General features: G+C 43.2%; 1 protein-coding gene across 12 annotated transcripts in view; it reads left to right on the plus strand.

Moving 5' to 3' along the window:
• ANKRD26 (ankyrin repeat domain containing 26) overlaps positions 1 to 16,512 on the plus strand; it is a 60,316-nt gene extending 43,804 nt beyond the window's left edge. For 11 of the 12 annotated variants that reach the window (XM_069802059.1, XM_069802066.1, XM_069802065.1 and 8 more), the window contains 8 exons: positions 885 to 997; positions 1,394 to 1,535; positions 3,385 to 3,666; positions 4,364 to 4,596; positions 5,375 to 5,621; positions 10,482 to 10,538; positions 13,394 to 13,439; positions 14,930 to 16,512. In XM_069802059.1, the coding sequence (XP_069658160.1) occupies positions 885 to 997; positions 1,394 to 1,535; positions 3,385 to 3,666; positions 4,364 to 4,596; positions 5,375 to 5,621; positions 10,482 to 10,538; positions 13,394 to 13,439; positions 14,930 to 15,078 (1,269 nt within the window). In that variant the 3' untranslated portion in view covers positions 15,079 to 16,512. The remainder of the gene's footprint in view (positions 1 to 884; positions 998 to 1,393; positions 1,536 to 3,384; positions 3,667 to 4,363; positions 4,597 to 5,374; positions 5,622 to 10,481; positions 10,539 to 13,393; positions 13,440 to 14,929) is intronic. The other variant, XM_069802064.1, reaches the window with a different exon arrangement.
• The last annotated feature ends 5,891 nt before the right edge of the window (positions 16,513 to 22,403 follow it).

Raw genomic sequence — 22,403 nt, forward strand, 5'->3', positions numbered from 1 at the left:
TCTGTGTAAATTCTGGAGTGGTTCTATTGGGAAGAGTTCCCAATGTGGTTTGCTATCGGTTGAGCACATTGAGCAAGGCTGCAGTTCCCCGGTTATTTCTTGGATTCCTTCGGGTCATCTTCTGACGCCTTGGTTTCTGGGCAGGGTTAAAATGCTTCACGTTTCCAGTGCAATGTATGGAGGAGCTGCTGCATGTTTTCAGGGTAGTGGGAGCTTAAAAGCCTTCCAGAAAAATGTACTGAAGGAATTTTGGGCAAATGAACTAGTACCTGGGAAACAAGAAATGGCTGCCGGTTTCCAAGGGGCAGTCTTTCCCTTTTCTGCTTTTCTGTAGAGGAAAAATGGAAGTACAAAGTCAAAACAGCTGCCAGCTCTCCTCTGGTTTGGCTGAGAAGACACCGAGAGGCAGAACAAGATGTGAATAAGTAAATACCCCCAGAGGAGAGAGGGAGGTAATAGCAGAGGGAAATGAAACATTGAAGAATTGCAAAAGATCAAATTCCTCTGCAAGCCCCTGCCTGCTGGTCCTTGAAGATCCCATGAAAGCTTTAGATTGATCTGTGTTCTCCCATGAGGTACATACTTACGTAATCCCTGTATGAGTAGAGGAACTGCCAAAAGTGTCCTCCAGCATCTTTTCCACCTTTTTGCCTTGAAGTGTTAGAAGAGCCTTTGCCTCAGTGGGGTCATCTGTTTCTGTTGTTAGGTGTTGGCCTGTTTGATGTGAAACCCAAAGTGATTAAAAGTTCTCAGGAACTTTGTCCCTTGGCGTTCTGTGGAACTCGGCTAACAGCAGCTTCTCTGTGGAGAGTGTTAGATGCGTATACTGCGCGTAGATACTGTTCCTACACTGTGTGTGTCATGTATCTTTTCTATTTTGAAAGTGTGAGACTGAAAGAAAGAAAGTGAAGAAGCTGGTAGAGTTGAAACGCCCAGTCGAACTGCGTCTGGACCAAGAAATGAAAAGAAACATCGAACTGCAGGAAGACTGTAAGAGGTATGGCTTTTTAGTATGGTGAAGAGGTATCCCTGAGTAGAAGTCAAGCTATATTGAACTTCACTGTAAAAATAGGTGTATGTAACTGTGAGAAAATTCAAGCCCCGTGTTAGTTCTTGCAGGGCGCTTCTGTGCATGAGTCCATAGTTTTCAATAGCTGCCAAAAGAACCACAAATGCAGGTTGCTGTGCGGTTCTCCTGGGGGGGAAAGGAAGTCTTTTATTCCTCTTTTCAGGTGAAATTTGGACCTTTCAAGGGGGGTTTTCTCAGTAACTGCTGGTGTGTAAAGCACGTTAAAGATGAAGCAAGCCATGTCTGCGCTGTTTACGTAAGAGTATGTGAAAAAGGCCGGTTGTTCCTTTGCTTCATTGTTTTCTTGACTAATTTGCTGTGCAGATTGAAGAGGCTTCTGAGCAGAGCCACGAAGAAGCTAAGGGCATATGAGGAGAAAGAGATGGAGTCCCAGCTTAATTTGCAGGGAGAAATGAAGAACAGGTATTCTGAAATGGTCAATGAAGTTGGTAGATTAAGAACAAAGGTGAGCTCTGGTTTGTTTGGGGTTTTTTGGTGGTGGTGTTTTTTCTTTTGAAAAACCTGTGTTATTCCTTCCCTGTACTACTTTTCATGCTGTTGATTTTTTTTTTTCTTTGCTGTATTTTGGAAGCAACTGCCTTTTCTTGATGCTCCTTCTACTGTTACAGTAGTAGATGTCTATAACTAATACCGATGTAGTTACCATTATGGGTAGAGATGAAAACATAATGTGCAAAGCAGTATCTGCAAGGGCACATCAAGGGCAGGCTGTTCTGTAGAGGAAGGGCGAGCCGAGAGTCGCAGCAAGGCTGGCAGGGTCCATGAGCTCACGGGCAGTCCCACAGGCTCTCACCAAGAAGAGCAGAATAGGTCTGGTGACAGCAAGCAGGGTCAGCCAAGAGTGCAGATCGCCAGGCCAGTCCATAGGGACTGCAGTCCTACCAGGATGTCACGTCCATGGGGGAGGTTCAGGGCTGAGAGCAGTAAGGCTCGGCACAGGCCTGGCTGCAGCTTGAGGCCATGGCAGCGTCTTCTAGGTCTTACAGAGGAATTCCTTCTCTGGAAGAGAGGGAATTAACACCACCATTACTGGGAACAACTGTATGGAGTTGGCTTTGCCCAAGGTCACCGCTTGAGCTCTGTCTTAGGCAGGAGTTGGGCAGAAGGCAGTTCAGGTTTTGCTTTTCTAAACGGTGTCGTTGTTTCCCAGGGCATGATGCAGTTGAGGCGATGCAGAAAAAATTCTGTAACTTATTGCTTGCTAGTAGCTGTCTCGGCCCATCTTTCCCTTGTCATGGGCACCCAGAAGTAGAGTTCCCAGAAGTGCTTCTGAGGTTGCTCTGGCTGTTCAGTAGCACGTAACCTTTTATCTACTTCTCCGCTCATTGCTCAGATTTGTTGCTAGAGCAGCCGTGTTTCAGAGCTACGTTCGAGTTTGGAAGGCATTGCAGAATGAGTCAACTGCCTTTGCAGTGGCTCATTTTTAGTCCAGGGTTTGTGTTTCTGCTGGAGAGTTGTTTCGAATGACAGGGAAGGGCGTTACATTTAGGCGGTTTTAGATAAGTCTCAAGTTTCTACTTTGTTAGACACTCTTTCAAGTGTTTAGTATGCTGGTTTCCTCCACTTTTATTAAAAAAAGACAGGGTGTTATGTTTTCTCTTCAACAGGTACAGAAAATGTATGTTTCTGGAGGGGGGAAGAGGAGGATAGAGCTGTAGTTGACCGTTGGGACTTAGTGAAAGTCTGATATTTCCTGCAAATTTTTGAAAACAAACTGTGGCTTTGACCTAAAGAGAGTATGTCTTCCTCCACCACCGCTGTAAAAGCTGTGTTCTGAACCACTATTTACAAATGTTTCAGTGTAATGGGGAAAAAAAAGAGCATCTGTTTCTTGTCTTGTCCGTTCTGTAATGAAGCTTTGATTGTGTTGACAGCATGTAAAAATTCCTCTAAAGCATGACACGTGTTGTTTCTGATGAAACCAGAAGGTGGCTAGGTATGGGTATGTGTGATTTCCCGTGAGCATCTCATGGAAGAATAGCCTTAGTGCTTTTCCACTTAGCCCTATGCGTGAAATGCTGCTAGTTTGGCACCTCTTGATGCCTACTGCCAAAGAACTGAGAAAGGATGGGAGCCTGAGGAATCCTATCAGGAATGTTGTGAAAGCTGCTCTTGTTTTAAAAGAAGAGACTGCTTTCACTTTGGTTTTAATACTGAGTCAGCAGATGGTAAATACAACCTCAATGGCCAACCCCTTTACTGATTTTCACAGAACTGAGTAATTGTAGATCCGAGTTTCCTGGTTCTGATTTTGTTTGGGGGTTCGTTCATTTTTTTTTTTTTGCTGTCTACAGGTTGGTGACCTTTCCCAGCAGCTGGAGATAGAGTCTAAAAAATGCATGCAGCTAGAAGCACAAAATCAGGATTTGCGAGAAGAGTTGTCCACCATGCGTGGGAACCATGAAAAACTGGAGAAGAGCAAATGCCAGCTGAAAGAAGAGCTGGCTAACCTCAAACATCATTTGGAGACTAACATGGTGGATCGCAGCCAACTAGAACAATATAAAAGAGAGATGGAAGAACGAACCGGACAAGAGTTAAGACAAAAACTACAAGAAGTCAATCTGTTTTTGCAGGCAAGTGAATTTCTCACATGCGTCTGTAGTCTCTATTGCATACTTTTGTTGTGGTTGTCATTTTTTTAGTATTTTAGTTTTGGTGCCTGATTCTGTGTGTTAGTGCTGTACTTCTGTCTTTCGTAGAGGGCAGTGGGAGAAGAGAATATGGTTGGGCAAGAGTGCGTTCATGTGTGTGTAATGTGCCTGCAGGTCCCTGAATCAAGAGCTTGCCCAAGATAGATTTCCGTTTTGCAGTTCTTGGGTGGGGGGGAGGTTATCACTGTCCGCTGGTCGTGTTCATCCTTGAATGGGTATTGTCACTTCCAGTTGTCATGGCCAGGCATACAGGTCCTCCTTTGCCATTGTACGGGGAAAAGTGCTCAGAGAAGAAGTCACCAAAGTTGCGGGGTGGCGGGTGGAGATGAGGGATCCTTATAATTTCTTTGAGGAATCCTTTTCTTTATGCCCTGTCCTACAGAGACGGTGTTCTCTCATTAGTAGCTTTGATGAACAATAGTGCTAAGAGGGGGGCTCTTTCTGAAGAACTATTTAATGTGGTAGTTCCAGGGTTCTGCCTTGATTGCTGATGGTAGTGAGGAGGCACAGTTGCCTCAGTGAGTAAAGCTGGGCCCCTTGAAATTGGGTACGTGCAATTGACTGGCAGGGAGAGTTCGCTGCTTCTTTGCAGTGGTTGAAAGTGCGTTATCTGCTTCAGACGCAGGCAGCCTCCCAGGACAGATTAGAACAAATCAGAGCCAGTCATCATGCTTCACTGAGAAACCAGCTAAAACAGAGAATTAGAGATCTTGAATGTGAATTGGACAAGATAAAAAATACGCAAGACAGTATTTTTCAAAAAGAATCCACGCAGGCAGAAGTGGAAAGGTACAAAGAGCTGTACCTGGAGGAAGTAAAAATAAGAAGATGCCTAGCAAATAAACTGGAAAGGTAAGTTTATGCTTTTTTGGAGTGGTAATAAGATACTGCTTTTTCCTCATGCATTTTCCTCCTAAAATCCCTCTTCTGCATCTGGTAGGATTATGTATGTAAGCATAAGAAGGCATATTTCCGAGGAAAGTAGCTTAAGACCCTTTCCCTTCATTAGAACTGTCTTCATCTCTCTTTAGTGTTCCAGCAGTTACACCACTGATCATGGCATTAATAGGGTATTTTTAAGTTGATTTTGTTTTAACATGCAGCCTTTTTGCCAGTCTCTAATAATTTCCTCCTCTTATGCTGTGTATGGCAGAAAAGATAAATTTCATGTCCTTTATTGCTTGAATAAGGATAGGCACTTCAGAGAACAGAATTTGATTCTGTGAAGTAAAAAAAAAAAACAAAAAACCCCAGTTCTTTTTTTGCTTCCATTTTAGCAGCATGTCTGAGGTTTGAGCTTTCCTTGGGAAAGGAAGGGTAGTCCAGAGTTCTTATGCAGGTGAAGTACCTTTCAGAAGAAGCTGTGTAAACACATGGCGTTCAGAGATTGTTTTGAAGCCCTAATGCTGAGAAGTCCTAAGTGTTGGTAACTCTTGCTGCTCCTTGCAGGTAGTGTGACTTCCTAGAAATAGGCTCTCTGCAAAGACTTCAGATCAAATTATATTCTTGTTTTAGAGGCTTTTAATCCCTTCCACTTTCAGAAGTCAAAGAACAGTCAAAGACCTGGGGGGCGACTTTGCAAAAGTGTCATTACCCAAGATAATTCTTTGTATGCTTCTGAATGTTTCAGAGCTAATGAGAGACTAGCAGAAGCCAATGCTAAGCTCCTTCAGGAGCGCCATAGAAGCAAATCTTTAATCGCAAGCAGCATTGTCAGTGGAGGTCTGGCTGCAAGTCCAGTTCTGTATTCAACTGAACTGGGACATCTTGGCAACCATTTGGCACTGAACAGAAGTTTAAGTCTAGGAGGAAGCTTCCTAAGCCAAGCCGGGAACGCTTTATCGTCAAGAAACAGGGTTGAAGCCTATGTGGCTAAGGTAAGAATTTTGAAATACTATTCCCAACTACTGCTAAAGAGTATCCGTAAGCAAGGTTATGCTTTTTAGCCTGAAGTTAGAATCCATTTATAGTTCCAAACCCTATGGTCTAATATGCCCAAACAATTGCTCATCATCAAAACAGTACACAACTATATGTGGTAGGGGTGAAGACTTTTGGTCATCAGGGTTATACAAATTTTGTTCCAAGAGTGCTCAAAAAACAAAAAAATCTGAAATCTAAATAGTGAGCTGTGTAACTATATTCTTTTACAAGAGAAACTGTGATAAAGAATACTGTGGCATAGAAGTTCCCAGCTAAGCTCTTCATTAAATTTTAATGTATAGTATGTATGACCTGTTTAAAATGGCTAACTTTGAATGCAAAATCCCATCAGACATCTTTGTTTGAGACACCTTTTCCTTCCTGACTGATCTTCATTCTCGAGGTTTCTTCACTGGAACTTGTTTTAGTACATTAATAGCAATAAAGGGATGCTTCAAAAATAGGATGATAGGAACAGGATTGCCTAATTTCTCACTTTATACTTCAGTGCGGGGTGTATACTATGTGTAGGAGGCATTTGTTTTTGTAGCTCCTGCTATGTGTTATTACACGAGCAGGTAAAATTAGCTACTCTTCAGGAAGTCTTCACAGCCTTCTAATTTTGCAGCAATGCTGCAACCTCTGCAATACTTCTGGTCAAAGTATGCCCTGTAATTAGCAGTCAGTGTGATAGCACATCCCTCACAGAACGGTGAACATTGTATTGTGAGACTTGGAAACCAGATGTCAATAGTTGTAATCAGTTTCCCACCTAGCATAGGACTGAGGCATGGAAAAGCTTCTGTGTGCAGTCGGTGTTCTATCCCTCGTGCATTCTGGGGCTGAATGAATGTGAGAAGTATTCATTCACTTTTTTTAAGTCCATCTCAGTTCAGTGGTCCCACCCACATTGGAAAGAATCCATGTCAACAATGTGACTACATACTGCACCCGGTTTAAGGAAAAAATAAAAAAAAAAAAAAAAAAAAGCCCAAACCCAACAAAATCAAAAACAGACAAAGCAGTGTAGGTAATGCGTAGCAGCAGCAGTTAAGATGAACGATTCTGTATCGCTGTGAATGTGTTTTTGAGGTCAGAGGGTGGCCATACATTACAGAAAGAACTCGGGAGGCAATTGGTGCTGTACCATCTGCAGGGGCTATTCAGCATGCAAGCAGTAGAAAGGAGGCAAAAGTCAGGGACCCACTGCAAAAGTGAAATAAGGAGAAGGCCAGGACGAGGGAACAAGAGGGGTAGGGAGCAGGGAACAAGTGAGGAAAAGAACGGACAGAGAGATGGGAGCAAGATGTTAAAAGAAGAAAAAGGCAAAGGAGGAAACCATCACACTCCTAGGAGAAACGCTGCCCTAGTTTAAAAGAAAAGGGTTACCAGTTGTGCCCTTGTTGAAGAAGAAGAAACAGGAAAAAAAGACAGTAAAGGGGGAGAAAGTGGGAGTACTCAGTGCTTCTTAACTGAATTACAGCAACATTCTTCAAGTAGTCCTTTCCATCTTAATTTTCCAGAAGAAATTGGAAGTCTCTGGGCATCTCAGAGTTTTTGTCAGTGTCACGATAGATACCTTTACTGCTTTACTAGCTTCCCTTAAGTACATTCCAGAGATTAAATATTTTAAAAGGCTACTGCATAGCTCATTGGTTTTTATACCGTTGCTGATATATGCAGATATGTATTTCAAATCATTATATAGACTGCTTCAACGTCTTGTGAAAAATGGTTTCCAAATATACTTGTGACAAACATTTGAGCTAATTCCAAGAAAAGTGTGCATTGGATCTGAGGATGGCGATACTGTTCTCACTCAGTGTCCTGACTTCAACAGCACCCCTAAAGTTTCTTTTCAGAGCATATGTCTCTCATTTTGTGATGGATTGCTGTGCTGGGGAATACTTTTAAGTTTTGGTACTGTTTTCTGAGGCTTCGCTTTGAAGGTTTAAAAAAAAAACAGAACAAAAAAATACCCGTCAGCCTTGAGCAGACTCTCAAGAAAGTTGAAGAACGATTACATACGACATTTCCCCAGTCTCCAGTTACTGACGTGAGGTGAGGTTTTGTTTGCTAGTTTGGGGGCTTTCTTATATACCTAAATGTCTCCATCCTAGTGCAGTTTTGTTAGTAGGACTTAATCCCCTGAAGTCCTCTCTGATCTTGTTTACAACCTACAGAGACTTTTAGTTCGTGTCAAGAGAGGAGCTGAGGATAATTTGCTCTTACTAGACACAGTTTGTCTTCTTGTGATTAGCTTCTAATTCTAATATAGTATTAAATTCTAAAGTTTTCTTCCTTGCATGAAAGTGAGTAAAACTATGGCTAAAACCTCAGAGAACTTTCCCATTTCTTACCATTTCCACCAGGTTGTCTTAAGAAAAAGCTGGAATTCCCAGCATGCCTGTTTTCCCTCAATCAAAGCAGAAGGCTGGTCTCTGGGACTCGGAAGTATCAGCGTGAATTTATCCTCTCTGTTACGAAATGCAGCTGCATGTCCTTTCCTGATACTTCTTCCCGTAATCGCCAGTTAGGGAACAACTGGGACTAATTGTAATGGCACTGTCTGTAGCCCCAAGTCACTCAATGTTCAGTGTATTCAGCAAAGTCTGAAAACGTGATCCTCTCTTTCAGAGTGCTTCAGAAAAAAGAAACAGGGTTCTCAGAGGTGCAGTAGTTGCTAGAGGACATGCATCTAAGTGGGTATTTCACTTAGAACTGCTGGTTTCAGTTTCCTCAGCTGGGTGCAGTATGTCATTAACAGTGTTCTGAAGCCATAGCATATCTCTGAGGAGCTGAACGGACAGAATTCCTGACACGTGCGTCTACAAGAAGAGGACTGAACTGGAAAATAGGGCTTTAAGTCAGGAAGTAACAAAAGGGGAAAACCGCATGGATCCCTCTGCATAAAATAATGGGTGATGAATCTCCATCAGTTTCCAAATGCAAAATTACCAGATGCACAGTCTGTGCTGTCATTTCTGCAGGAGTCCTGTGCCATTCAGGAGACAAGTTGGAACATGAGGAAAGAATGCAGAGATTACAGTTTTAGTCTATTTTGAAGTGCTTTGCAGGTTGTGCTGCTTAGTACTCTGCCTGTTCACCAGATTATTTAAAGACAGAAGAGTTTCTCTGACTCCAAGCCGTTTCTTCACTTCACTGTTTGCTTGAATTATGCCTCAAGTTTTTTCCAGTAACCTGGTTCCCTTCTACAGAATTTGTCTTGCCTTTAAATTCAAGCTGAGCAGTGCTTTTTTGGCTGGAGATTACGAATGCTCCTGCCACTAAAGCTCGTAGTGACAGGGAGTTAAGGACCTTAAATTGCAGTATGCCTCAGGTAGTCATCTTGCACTTCTTTTTTTAGTCAAAGCTCGCTGTGCAGATTTAGTGTTTCTCGCAGTAGCTTCCTCAAGGTGAGAAAGGCTACTTGAAGTACAGGACATCTCGTTCTTAAGAGGAGGATGTTTATGTAAATTTGGTTTGTGCAAAAGCTTTGAAGTAGCTTCAGCGGCAAGGAGGTGAAAATACTTCGCACTGCTGTTACTCAAAATGCTGGTATTAATTCTTTGTCCATGCAGCTGTTGGAAAAAGCATTGGTAAATGATGCTGATTGCGAACAAGAGGAAGAAGTGCTACTCTGGCAAGTGGACACAGTTGCTTCTTTTAGACATAACTAAGGAATTTGGAGTTTAAAGGCTTGAATGATTTCACAGTTTTTCTAAACCACTACTTAACATGAGGCGAATGTCAGTGATTACGCATATAGCCTTACACTTTGAGGATGGCCATGTTGCAAGCTCAGCAAAAAGTGGGAATTTTATTCTTAAAAATAACATGAAGAAGAAATGTGTTCCATTACAGCATAGCCCCTTCCCCCTTATCAAATATATATGCTACAGAAATTAATAACCTTGAAATGGGAGTGCCAAAGTACCTTGAAAAGTACAAAAGTTCATCTTGACGCAAGCTCATTAACCAGTAAAATCCCAATCACATGCAAATGTCTTTGGGTTTTTTTGGTTGGTTTTCTTTTTATTAGAGCTCCAGTAATGAAGAATAAATTACAAGTACTTGAAAAATTCTGTGCATGTAATTACAAACAGTAACTGTAGCGACTAGCAGTCCGTTATGTTCTGCAAGGCGGCTGGCTGAATTTATTTCATGAATTGTGAATTTATTTCATAGCAGGACTTGTGTCGTAAGAAGGATGTACGTGTGTATTGCCTGTGCTTTACAGGAGTAGAGAGATCTTTGACGGGGTCTTTTTTTCTTTTATGATGTGGTCTACTGACTCCCGAACTGCTCGTGAATTGGCATGTCACCATCCAGAACCAAACTGAATCAAGCAGATGAAACACAAATATGACGTTAGTGGTCTGTGTGCCGTAATTTGGGAACTGCTGTGAGGAATGTCTGCTGCAAGTGCTGCAAGGAGATTTTGGGACCGGAGTCTCGTTGTTAGGTTTAAAAAAGGTGAAGCTTAAATCCTAACAGCTGTGCCAAAGGCTGGTGAAAATGAACGTGGGTGTCTTGACATAGAAAATAATAGTGAACTCTGCTAGCTGCAACCAGTGTGAGTTTAATGGATTTATGAAACCAGTTTTCCTACATCACGTGAGAAAGGGAATGTCTGCTTCCTACTCTATTTCTCAATTTCTGTTCCTTTTCTGATTTCATTTTCCATCCGCACTCTTGTATTGTAGCAGTCTTTGCATTGTTAGCTTTTTTACTTGCTTTGTTTACGAGTAGGCCATGTTCTTATTTCTCACTGAAGACCTTTGAACTTAAGGCCGTTTTTCTTTCTTCTTCAGCTCCTTAATCAAAAATCTGTTCTTCTCTCTCTTCTCTGCAGCGAGATACATGACCAGGCTTGTAGCCGGTATTGTTTAATGTTGGGTGGTATTTTGTACTGGAAACGTTTTGTCTATTTATGCTGTTAGGTTTTGATTGAAACTTACTGATGCGTTCACATTTTCCTACTACTGCAAATATTTTGAACTTGCTAGTTTGTCCCAGTGAAAGAATGGCTGCTGCAGAATACTTTCATGCTTTATGTATTTGTAATGTTACGGCGTCAGATGTTTAACTACCACAGTAAGATGACAGTGCATGGATTTCATCTGTTACAATGGAACTTCTGTAAACTACAGGAGCAGGCTGGTTTAGCCTCCTTGCCAGTTCTGATATTCAAAAAGTTCTTGGTAGTGACAGTGGTTGTGCCTGGAGTACCAGTACTGTTCTGAAGGTGAGCTGCTAGAGTCTGAGTACCATGTCACGGAGTCTTACAGGATCCGACTTACTCTGTGCTCAAACAATCCATGTGGGTAAGTAGAAGTCAACACTGCTTTCTGAATGAGAATTCTTGAGAAGGTGACTGCTGCAAGGGAACCCAGTATCTTACTGCCTGGAGAGATGTGCAGTGAGAAGAGAATGACCTGCTCAGGAGGTTTGGGATAGTCAGCTGTGATGCCTTTTCCAGGGGCTTGCGGGGAAGAACAGTAGAGGCGAGTTGTAGTCCTCAAAGGTGTATTTTGCCTGGCTCTTCATTCCCTATTCAGAAACCAGTGTGTTGGCTTGATTTCCACCTCTTTCTCTTTCCTCGGGCATGGATGAGATTCACAAGGATGTAACTGGAATGAATAAGAGGAAAACAAGATTTTTTCTTCTCTTGATTCATCCACACATGTTGTGGAGGGTCCTGTGGACCTTCTGGTCGTGGTGAGGGCTCCAGAAGCCAGGGAAAGTGGTTTCTTCTAACGCCTCAACTGCTGCTGCTTTGCTTAGGATAGGCCCTGGGTTTGGGTCATCTTTTGGTCTAGGCATTAGTTTTCCTGCTTTTTGCTGTGACCTCTGTCTCATTTCGTGTGTTAGGAGGTCCCTTCTCCCCAGGATTTTGCTGCCGCTTGTACCTGCTTGAAAACAATTAGAGGTTTGGGGATTGGGGGGGGCTTTTCTGTTGTTCTTTCAGCTCTGTGCTCCCCTCTTCTAGCTGTGAAGGCACAGACCATTCCAAGGAAGTACCACTGAGTGGTGGTTCTCCTGGAGGAGCTGGTGAATTTGGTCGCAGCTATCCCTGTAGGCCTGGAGAGAGGGCCCTTCCCTCCCCTTTGCTGGTTTATGGCCCCACTTCTTTGGCCTTTGGAGTTACTGCCTGTTACCGCTCCTCTTGCGAGGGTATGCAGATTGCTTCCCTTCCTGAGGCTTTTGCCTGTTGAGTACACTGTACAGTGTTTCAGTTCTTTTTCATGGTGGTGGTCTGTTGCTCATTTCATAAAGTAAAGACTTATTCCCCCAGGGATTCAGTACTAAAATTGGAGAGTCACAGGATGGGCGAGGGTGGAAGGGGCCTTGGAAGATCATCTAGTCCAGCCCCACCCCTGCCCAAAGCAGGGTCAGCCGTAGCAGGTTGTTCAGGGTTATGTCCAGCAGGTTTTGTACATCTCCAAGGATGGACGCTCCACAACCTTTTCTGGGCAACTTGTTCCAGGGTGTGACCGCGCTTACAACTTAAAAAGGAAAAAACCCAAAATTTCCTTATGTTAAGATGAAATTTCCTCTATTTTGATTTGTGCCCATTCCTCTTGTTCTTTTACTTGGCACCACTGGCAGGAGTCTGGCTCCATCTTCTTTACTCACCCCACCAAGTATTTATATACATAGGTAAGGTCTCCCTGAGCTTTCTCTGCTCCAGTAAAGAAACAGTCACAGCTCTCAGCCTCTCCACATAGCTCACGTGGTCCAAGCCCTTCAGCATCTTCGTGGCCCTCATAGGCCTGGAAGCTGTGTGGTATCTATTTTGAAATTCACTTCCACGTGTCACAGACTTGATGGAAAAAATGTAGGAGCCACAAGTATCATCAAATGTAAACAACAGCATATAGCGCTTGGACTATGGCTCTTCAAAAGATCTGACTTCTTCTTATGAAGACTTTGAAGTCAGAATCATAAGTGAGAACAACTTAATTGGTAGCAATAACCACCTTCTAGGGGAGAAAGGAGTAAGTGCTCCTTAAGCTGATTTTGGTGACATAATAAACCCCACAGCTCTTGCTGTGTAGAAGCTGTAGCTGCTGCTATTGTTTCTTAGGACAAAGTTCGCACGAAAAAGTCATGTGTGTTTTTATATTCTGTGTGTGTCGTGGTATTGGCAATAACAATAAAGAAGAATCCTGGCGTGATCTGCAGGAGCTCTTTCAATTTTCCATCTTAAAGTGGAGAAAAGAAGAATATTGGCACATGCTTTTTTCTATACAATGGTGTATGTCAATCCTGCAGCAGCTGCTTTTGCACTTCTCTTATGAAGTTGCAGAAGCCAGCCTCAACTGAATTTGTCCCTATGGATGGCATTTGTGCGTATCTCAGCATTTAGCTGACATTCTGCTCATGTATTTGATGACAGACTTTTGCCATACCTTCATTGTAATAACACCACTGTGCTTCTTTCCTGTGTATTTTTTAAATGCCCAGTTATAGTCCAGCTGGTGAGTTACAGGTTGTTTTGTGCTACAGTTAATGTTGCTCAGCAATGAGACTGCTACAGCCTGGCTGACCAAGAGTTTCTCTTCATTAAAAATCAAGCCCCAAACCAAGATGTCTGTATTTGGGATGGTATTTGTAGTTTTCATTACATGTTATGTGTGGGTTTTAAGATTGTTTTAGAAGTTTAAAGTTACAAAAAGGTAACTTTTAAAATACTAACTGTATGTTTTCTATATAATTCTAGGTACGGCGGGAACTGGATGAAAAAATCACTAAAGAACTGGAAGAGGGTAATGTGTCATTGTGTTAGCAGTGTTTTTAAGGAAACAGATGACTGTTCCTAACTCTTGAAAATAATGGCTTGAAAGCTGTCAAGTTCTCGTGCTAAGCACAGGGGTTTTTTCTGCTAGCTTTCCAGTTTAGACGTGAATGTGAAAACTTCCTGCTTACCAACATACTGGGTAGAATGTTATGCGGTTGCCTGAAAAAAACCAAGCACAAAGAAAACTAACCCATTTCCCCCACACAGATACGCTTGGCTTAAGCTGAAGTCGCCTTTCGCTAGAGTTAATCCTCAAGCACATATATCAAATGTAAAAGAAGCCCTGGGAAAAGCTTTTCATAGACTTCAGCTGTTACTTCTCCTTCCATGTACATCAATTGCCTTCAGCACTAAACCATACCATACACATTCTCTGCTCTTAGTTCTTGATTTTTGCCATGTGTCTTATTCATTGCTTATATTTGTAGCTTATATGTTGCGGTCTTTTTTGGATAAGCAAGAAGAATATAATCGGTGACAAAAGATAGCCTTCCTTTAGGAAAAGGTCATGCAGTAGTGTTTAGGCAAACGTGAGTTGAATGCTTGTAATAGGTAGCATAAAACATGGGCTGTAATGTAAGGCCAGGTGTCGAAAGAGGAATTCCACCCATTTCACAGTTGTTCCTCCAGAGTCACTGCTTTGCAGTGACTGGTGCTGTTTCAAAGCAAGTAGCCCCTGAGAGCATCTCCTTCTGTTCCTGTATGCTTTTAATCATAGAGAGAGCATTCAGCTGTAGCTTCGTAGCTCTTTCCATGTGTCTGAATGGGCACAAAGCCGCTGCGTTGCATCCGTGTGCATTTTGAACGTAATTACACATCTGCTAGGAGTCAGAGTATGTTTGGTTTGGGGACCTTGTCTGAAAAAGGTGGCTGGAGAAAGATGGTGAAGGTGGGTTTACTTCCACCGAGTTTGTGTTTTCATGGAGGAAAGAGGGTTTTGCCAGGGCGAGTTACAAAGACGCCCCTCAGAGAAGGTGCCAGGCTGGGAGACTTGTCCTGGCCTGACTGCAGTGCAGAGATGTTTGCGTTTTCACGGGCAGCTTCTTTTAAAGTTTGTCACAGCGAATGCAGAAGCTGATTTTTAGGAGTAGTGTTCCAATAAATCACTGGTTTGAACACTTAAGGAAACAGACACTTGAGGTTGAAGAGGTCTCTGCAGGGGGCTAAATTTAGCACTGGTGTAACTGAGAGTCATTTGTGGGTTCCCTGAAGATGTTCAGCGTGAGGCCTCTGGAATGTCTTTCGCTAGCTTTAAAAGTACTGTTGACTAATAAGCACATGTGGAAAAAATGTGTTTCTCCCTTTGTGCCTAGCCCTTTCATTGTTATGTTCCTTTGGAAGTGTTTAAATCTTTCTGGATTGTAGTCTCTCCAGTTACCCATAATGTTTTTACAGGGACTTACTCGGCCCTGTCTACTAGAAAAGTAACACCAGGAATCTTGTCTCTTTTCTCCCTAGCCACCGCTGAACTTGAAACTGGATCTGCTGGAGTTTCTCCCATGGTATCTACTGATGGATCTTCAAGAAATGTCCATGTTGACCAGGATCCCCTTGCCAGGGCAATACAGGAGTACCGTGATGTTCTAACCAAAAATTATATGATTTGAACAAAATGCTAGGCAGAGGCTCAGGAAATAATTTTGTTTACATAGCGCATCTGTGGTTTCCCATCCTTCAGATTGTTCAGATGTGAAAACGTGTTTATTTTTATTGTCTGAATATAAATTCTAAGTCTATTAAATGGATGTCAAGCACGTTGCACTTACCTAATGGTTTATTGATGCACAGTTGTTTTATTTTGCACTCACACTAAGAACCGTATCTATTTTTTCCGACTGGCAGATGGACTACTCTTGACTCTTGAGCTTGACAGAACTGTCAAAATGTTTCTTCTTAAGGTAGATGCATTATTTTGCTCCACTCATGTTCTGTGTTTTAACAAAAGCATTCCCTTTGTTCTGTTTAATCCCTTCACTCTATGTGGTTTTTATGTTTCCAGTGTTATTTTAATGCTTAGGACGTTATTTGACGTGCTTGCAGCCCGCTGCTTCAGTCCTGATGCAGTGAATATTTCTGCTTATAAAGTGAAAGTTTTACCAGTGTTCAGGCTGGAGAATAGGGCACTTTACATTGCTGTCACTTTATGCGCCTTAGGTTTAAAACTACTTGTGAGTGTATAGCAGCGCCAAGAAAGTTATGTGGTCTTTTTGGTACGTTTGTTTTGTACCGCAGAACCACAGAATGGGTGAGGTTGGAAGGGAGGTCATCTGGTCCAGCCCCCCTGCTCAAGGAGGACCACCTAGAGACGGTTGCCCAGGACCATGTTGTCTTTTGAGTATCTCCAAGGATAGAGACTCCACAGCCTCCGTGGGCAGTGCTGGGTCCCCGTCACGGTGAAAAAGTGTTTCCTGATGTTCAGACAGAACCTCCTGTGTTTCAGTTTGTGCCCATTGCCTCACATGGTATTCACGTTGATTGTTGTACTAAAAATCGCTGCAGTTTTAGACATTCGCAGTTCCTACATCAACACCTGTGGGGCACCTGAAACACTTCATATGGGGAAAAAAGGAACGCTAATATATCAACTTTGAGCCTCTTTAGTGCTTTCCAAAACTTGTGTGATAGGACAGCCCATCTCTTTGTTGCTGGTGGCCGCTGATGATGTGGTGGCTGTTGTGGGGCATTTATGTCAAGAAAACAAGCAGTTCTACTTACTTCTTTCAGGGAGTTACCTGTTGTTACTGAAGATCTGCAGTTGTCATTTCCTGTCTGCAAAAGTCACCAGCAATCGGAAGATTATACAACAAAGTCCCAGTTCTGGAAAAGTAAGAATGGTTGTACTGAGATGAATTAAGACTGGAAAAATCTGGGGGTTTTACCCACTAATTCAAGGACTTGAGTTAACAGGCAGTGAGGAAAGCGATGAATACTGCTGTGACGCTCTTCCTTTTTATATGAATAAGTGTTTTTGAAGCTAATACACTGTATTTAATTCCAGATTTTCTGTTTCATCTTGATATTTAATAAACTTTGTAATCTAGTATATGTCTTTGTTTTATTGTACCCCTTCTTGACTTTGCTTTCCACCCCCTTCCCTGCCCATATAACTCCCCAGATCTCTCTCCTGCTCACTTCAGCTTTGTTCACAGCTGCATCTTCATCCTGTCCTGGAGGCCAGGCAAATGGCCAGCATGCGTCTGTGTCCTTTTCCTCTGGGGAGGCTTGAAGCACAGTTCTGTTAAGATTGCAGACTAGAGTTGAGGTCTTGCTAATAATCAGTTCCCAGACTCTTCCTGTATTTTAGAGCAGTCCTTCTTGTGGTCTGGGCAGAAAGTAGTGGGTGAGTTTCTGGTAGCCATGAAATGCCAGCAAATTCCACAGGTTTTGATCCCATGGGAAGCTGACCAATTCATAGCCTGCAAAGGGAAGAAGTGTTAAGAAATTTCTCCAGCCTGCACCAGAGTGGTCAAAGAGAAGTTCAGCCTTTGGTACTTTCTAGTGTCTCTGCACAGAGAGAGCAGGTATCCAAAGTCTTGGCCTTTGCTTTGTGTTGTCATTGTGATAAACTGGGATGTGACCTGTGTTTAAAGCGTGTTCCTAACCTGCTCTGTGCTGCTGATTGTCAGAAAGAGGGGAAAGTTCTTGACTGGTGGAACAGCAGAATGGAGATTCAGTGTTGGCATCTGGCATAACAGGCGTTGATAGCAGTTACAATGGGGGGGGCGGGGGGGGAAGGAGTGAAGGGGTAAAGAGAATTCCAGTTAATTGCTTCACTTGAAAGTCCCTTTCCAGTGTCACTGTGGGGACAGTTTTAATGATCTCGGAGAGGCCATGGCAGTCAGGGGAGGCTCCTGAGGCCTGGAAGACAGGAAATGTCCATCCTGTCTTCAAGAAGGACAAGACAGAGCATCTGGGGAACTACAGGCCAGTCAGCTTCATCTCGCTGCCTGGGAAGGTGATGGAGCACGTCCTGCAAGCCATTTCCAAAGATGTTAGGGACAAAGTGGCAGGGAGGAGTCAGCATGGGTTTGCAAAGGGAGAAATCGTGCCATGCCAATCTGATGGCCTTCTATGATGTGAGTAATTCAGTGGACAGAGGGAGAACAGTGCATGTTGCTTACGTTGACTTCAGCAAGGCTTGCTCTGGCTTGCACTGTAACATGCAAGTTCAGTTTTTGGAATTTCCTGATCTCTTTCCAAAGAGAAAGCAAGTGTGTTTCTTAATTCCTTTGCTAAGGTCTACTAGAAACCCTTTCAGGTCAGTAGCTGCAAGAGGATTGCTACATTTTAAAAATCAGTTGTACCTAGTGTACAATTCTGTTTCAGAAAATCTCGTTACGCCAGTTGATTTTTCCTCAAGAGCCAATGGCATAAGAACTTGTCCAGGTTTTGATCACTTCAAAATATTGCATTGAATTGTGGCCACAAAACATGATTAGTTTTTCGTTGTTATTCTTTGGCAGGGTAGTGGCTTGAGAGATCAATTAAAGGCTGTTTGAGTAATGCTACTGTAACACTAATATGTCCACCCAGTGAGTCTTGACTTCTGAAATATCCAGGCATCTGCTTATAATTCATTGCTGACCTCTGCTGCTCTAACTGCTTCACTGATGCTTCGCAGAGGGAATATAAATCTGGTGACCCATAAGCATACTGACCAACTTGTGTCCTGTTTTCATCTTTCTCTCACCACCCTTATCTGGATATTGAGATAAACCACCTGTTACTAAAAATACAACTTGTAGCTTTATTTGCTAGAAAAGCCAATGGTAAATGCTTCTTTACTGCTGGCTCTCAGTGGGAAGTGAAGGTTATTGACTGCTGGACAAAACAAACTGAAAGCCAGTGTTAACATCTACCATAACAATTGTTAATAACTGTTACCTTAAGGGTAGCGGGTAAAGGAAAGTCTAGTCAATTCATTAAATTCATTGTTGACATATTTGTTTTCTTGTTCACTAGTGAAAAACCTATTCTCAAAAGCGTGTGGCTGGTTCTTGCTGCTTGTTGGAAACAGCACCAGCTACCCTGAAGGAGGTGCTGCTATCACGTTGCATGACAATACATGAGGTCGCTATTTATCCTGAAACAGAGCTGTATCCTGTTCTATAAAACAGGGAATCGATCTTCTGTGTAGGTGTCTATCTATCTTGCATAATTTCTGTCTAAGCATCTGGACCAGTTACCTAATGTCTTAGTGTTTGATCATGTACTACTGGCACATAGCTGATGCATGTTGAGGGGATTTTTTCCATCTTGTTTGTACAATGCAAGCAATACAGGCAAATTGCATGTGAACATGGGGATTTCAGCTTGTTCCTGCACCCCACTACCATTGTTGTTTGCACTCCAGAACAAGGGGGCTTTGGCTCTGCATCAGACAAAGAATGCATTTCTTAAGCAAGGCTGAAATGTATGAGACTTTGAACAAGCAAATGCAGGTTGTGAAGAGATGTTTCCTACTACCAAATGACATCTCTTCAACTATGCCTATTTAGGGAGCTGTTTCTCTAACATAAGCTTTGGTTTCTACCATATCCCCTCACACTTCCAGCTCCAGAGCAGCGTCCAGACGAGGTGCAGCTTCATTTTCCAGGCTTTGGGAAGTAACATCCAACTACTTGTTTATGGTATGCCAGTCTACCTGTGCATTGGCAGTGTCTTTTCCTTTCAGCATTCTCCTTTGTAATCCAACATGCAGCCACCAGTTGCTTCTCTCCAACCTTTTTGGCTCCAGCCATTATCTGATTTTCAGCATATTTATATAATTTTATTCATATTATAGTTCCTGTGTTCCCATCTTTCCAAATTAAGCAATGTCTTTCACATGCCTGATTGTCTTACATGGTATTAGTAGGAAGAAACAGATTCATGGTCTTGATTCAGTCCTGAAAGGTCAAATCAGGTGGTTGCAGAAATTGGAGCCTGAGACCACTCCTGGTATACAGGGCAAAAAAACCTTTCCTGAGTCTGCCACCACCAGAGAAACCCTCAAAGCTAGACAGTTATGGCTTATATACCAGAATTGCAGCATGAGGTTTCATAACAGGAGTGAATTCTAGTTCTGTCGTTTATACTGCTCCAGCTGCTCTGGAGCATCACAGCTACAAAAAAAGGGAAAGACCATGCAAGAAGTGTGTTCTGTAGAGCCCTGAATGCACCAATATGTGTCTGTGTGTAGCCTTCTGTGCTCTCCAATGATATTAAAACAAGGGGTCTTGTTTCAGTAACAGATAATATGCTTTAATTTTTTATAGCAAGCTATTTTTCATGCTGTGTTCTTCAGTTTATACAGGGGCAGAATGATATTTGTGTATCTTGCAGCCAGCCAGCCACTGGTATGGTCTCAACAGCTTTGGTGTCTCCAGGTTTGTCATGGCAGAAATCAACTAAGTGGATGCTCAAAAACAGAGTGGAGAGGTGTGATTTTAATGGGCATGCTGAACTGCTGGCCACTTTTCAGTGGTGATACACTATCAATAGGAAGCCAAGGGTAAGAAGTCCATTGAAAAACTAGCCACAGATGGGGGGGGGTATCTTTGGGGTACTTCCTTGCAGAAGGCTGCCCATCCCTCCATGAGGCAACCTTTGTCTGCTGAAAGGGTCTGTGCAGACATAATTTTGCAGGTCTGCATATCTGTCTCCTTGGCATAGACACCAATGCCTTTGAACACGTGGTTGTGCGCCTAGAATCTGGTGAAGCAAAAGAAACCCTGCTGAGGCCACACTTTTAGCTCCTGAGACCCGGAAGATGTTGTACTTGATGGCAGCTGCTGGGACCACCCAGGTCTGGCCTGGAGGTACCTCCCAAGCATGGAGGTGCAGCTGCAGCCACAAGCAGTGATGGAGCTGTGGGAGCAGGGGTGTTGCCAGCCGGAGCCTAGTCCCATTGCTCTGGAGCAAGGCAAGCAGGGTGGACCCAAAGATTGTGGACAGGTCCAGCCAGGAGCGCAGATTACCAGGCAAGTTCCTAATAATGAGTCAAGTGGGAAGTCTGTCCCCAGATTAGGGTCAGCATCTGGATGAGGCCTTGTGAGGGTGACCAGGGTGGGACACAGCCCCAGGATGGCTGGACAGGGCCATGGGGATGGGCCAGGCTGGGACATCAGCCCATGGGTCCTCAGTGCTCCTGAGGCACAGGCTTGGTACAATGCCAAACCAATGGTGAGTCAATCAGCTTTTCTCCTCAGCTGCACCAACTCATCCAGTCACCCAGGATTTCTGTCACAAACCTTGTTTCTTATTGCCTTGAACTCTTGATTTAGGCATGCTATCCTACAAGAGGACCAAGCACATCTGCAGCCCTGTTAGGGGCTCCTGTTCTTTAACCTGGAAGATCAGTTACTTGTTTACAGTTCATCCTAACAGGGCAATTCAGCTACTCAGTACTAACTGGGAGCAAGTTGCCAAATCCAGTAGCCTGATGGGGACGGGATGGTACAAAGATACGTATAGCTATAGATACAAAGATACATATATGCATATATATATGCCTGTAGACATAGATACCCAGATACAGGTATGTACAGTGTGGATCCCTCCAGCAGCCAAGCACACACAGTCTGCCCTGTAGCTGAGCTCGTCTTGATGGTTTCATACCTTGACCATGGGGCCAAGGCTCTCCTGGGACAGCCTGGGGAGGGGCCTGGACAGCAAGTCCCTTTCTCTGAGTCCCTAATTTGGGTTCCCACCCACCCTTGGGCCTCTCTGCTCCCCTAGGCTGGTGCAAATGGGCCTTTGATGGGCTGATGGCTCCTGTGATGGGCTGGGGTGCAGCTGGAGCAGGGTATTATTCCAGTGTCCCTCCCCATCACCACTACCATGGTCTCTCTGCCTCCTTTGTGGGGGGCAAGCAGAAGAGCTTTTGTCACATAACCCTTAACTCCTCAGTGCCTCAGCACCTTCCAATGTGCACGTGGGTCAGGTTTCTCACCACTGTGTCACTTGTACCTGTTACTTACCCATAAAACCCCAAGTAATTGGCAAGACCTTTTCGCTGGTGTCAGTTTACACTCTATGGCTCTCCAATCCTTCCTCGTATCAGTGTCTGTTATCATTGCTGTTTGCTCACTGCTTTAACTTCTAAAACAGATTGTGCTGGTTTTGGCTGGGGTAGAGTTGATTTTCTTCTTGCTGGCTGGAGTTAAATCATGACACAGATTAACAATGCAGAATGCTTAAAGAAACAGCAGTGTGAAAGATGACTTCTTAATGCGCTTATAATTACAATGTCTTTGCATGCCTTTTCCTAGTACAGCTAGCTTGAGAAGACTATGGAAATTATCATTACAATAGATGTCTTCTAAATGACAGCCAGAAGCACACCAGCACCCTGTGCCGGTGCTGGGAGGTATCAGGATACCTAGAAAAGGCCCCTAGGACAAGGGGTTGACAACCAGTTACTCAGCTTTTACTGTTCTACCAGTTTGACTTACGCCTCCTCTCACTCTTTGGTTACATACTGCCAGTAGCAGATGGTGTTCACTGTTTGCACCTGCAAATCAAGTTGACAACTGTATTTCTTGACACTGTCAACTGTGAAGATGCAGATTGCTTTTCATTGATAGCACCACCTTTCCTTAAGCTTAAGCACTACTTTAGCTGAGGTTACTGTAATAGCTGACCATTCTACTACCTATTAACTATGATGAATTATTAATCAGTAATTATTACTATTTAATCACTGCTATAAGCACAAGGACTGTGACTGTTACATAGGCAAGCAGCACAATCCATGTTTTATTCAGGATAATTGGGACCACACACTATTTAGGCCTTATGAGCACAGTTGTGTATCACGAATGACAAGAACAATTTTCACTTTCTATATTCTCTTGCCATTTCTGTTTTAACTGTAGAAATGGAGTACAAATTCCACTCCCACCTCATAGGTGCATCCCTAGACATCTACAGCAGCGCCTCTATGTAGAAT

The sequence above is a fragment of the Haliaeetus albicilla genome, chromosome 14 (assembly GCF_947461875.1).
Source record: "Haliaeetus albicilla chromosome 14, bHalAlb1.1, whole genome shotgun sequence".
Lineage (NCBI taxonomy): Eukaryota > Metazoa > Chordata > Aves > Accipitriformes > Accipitridae > Haliaeetus > Haliaeetus albicilla.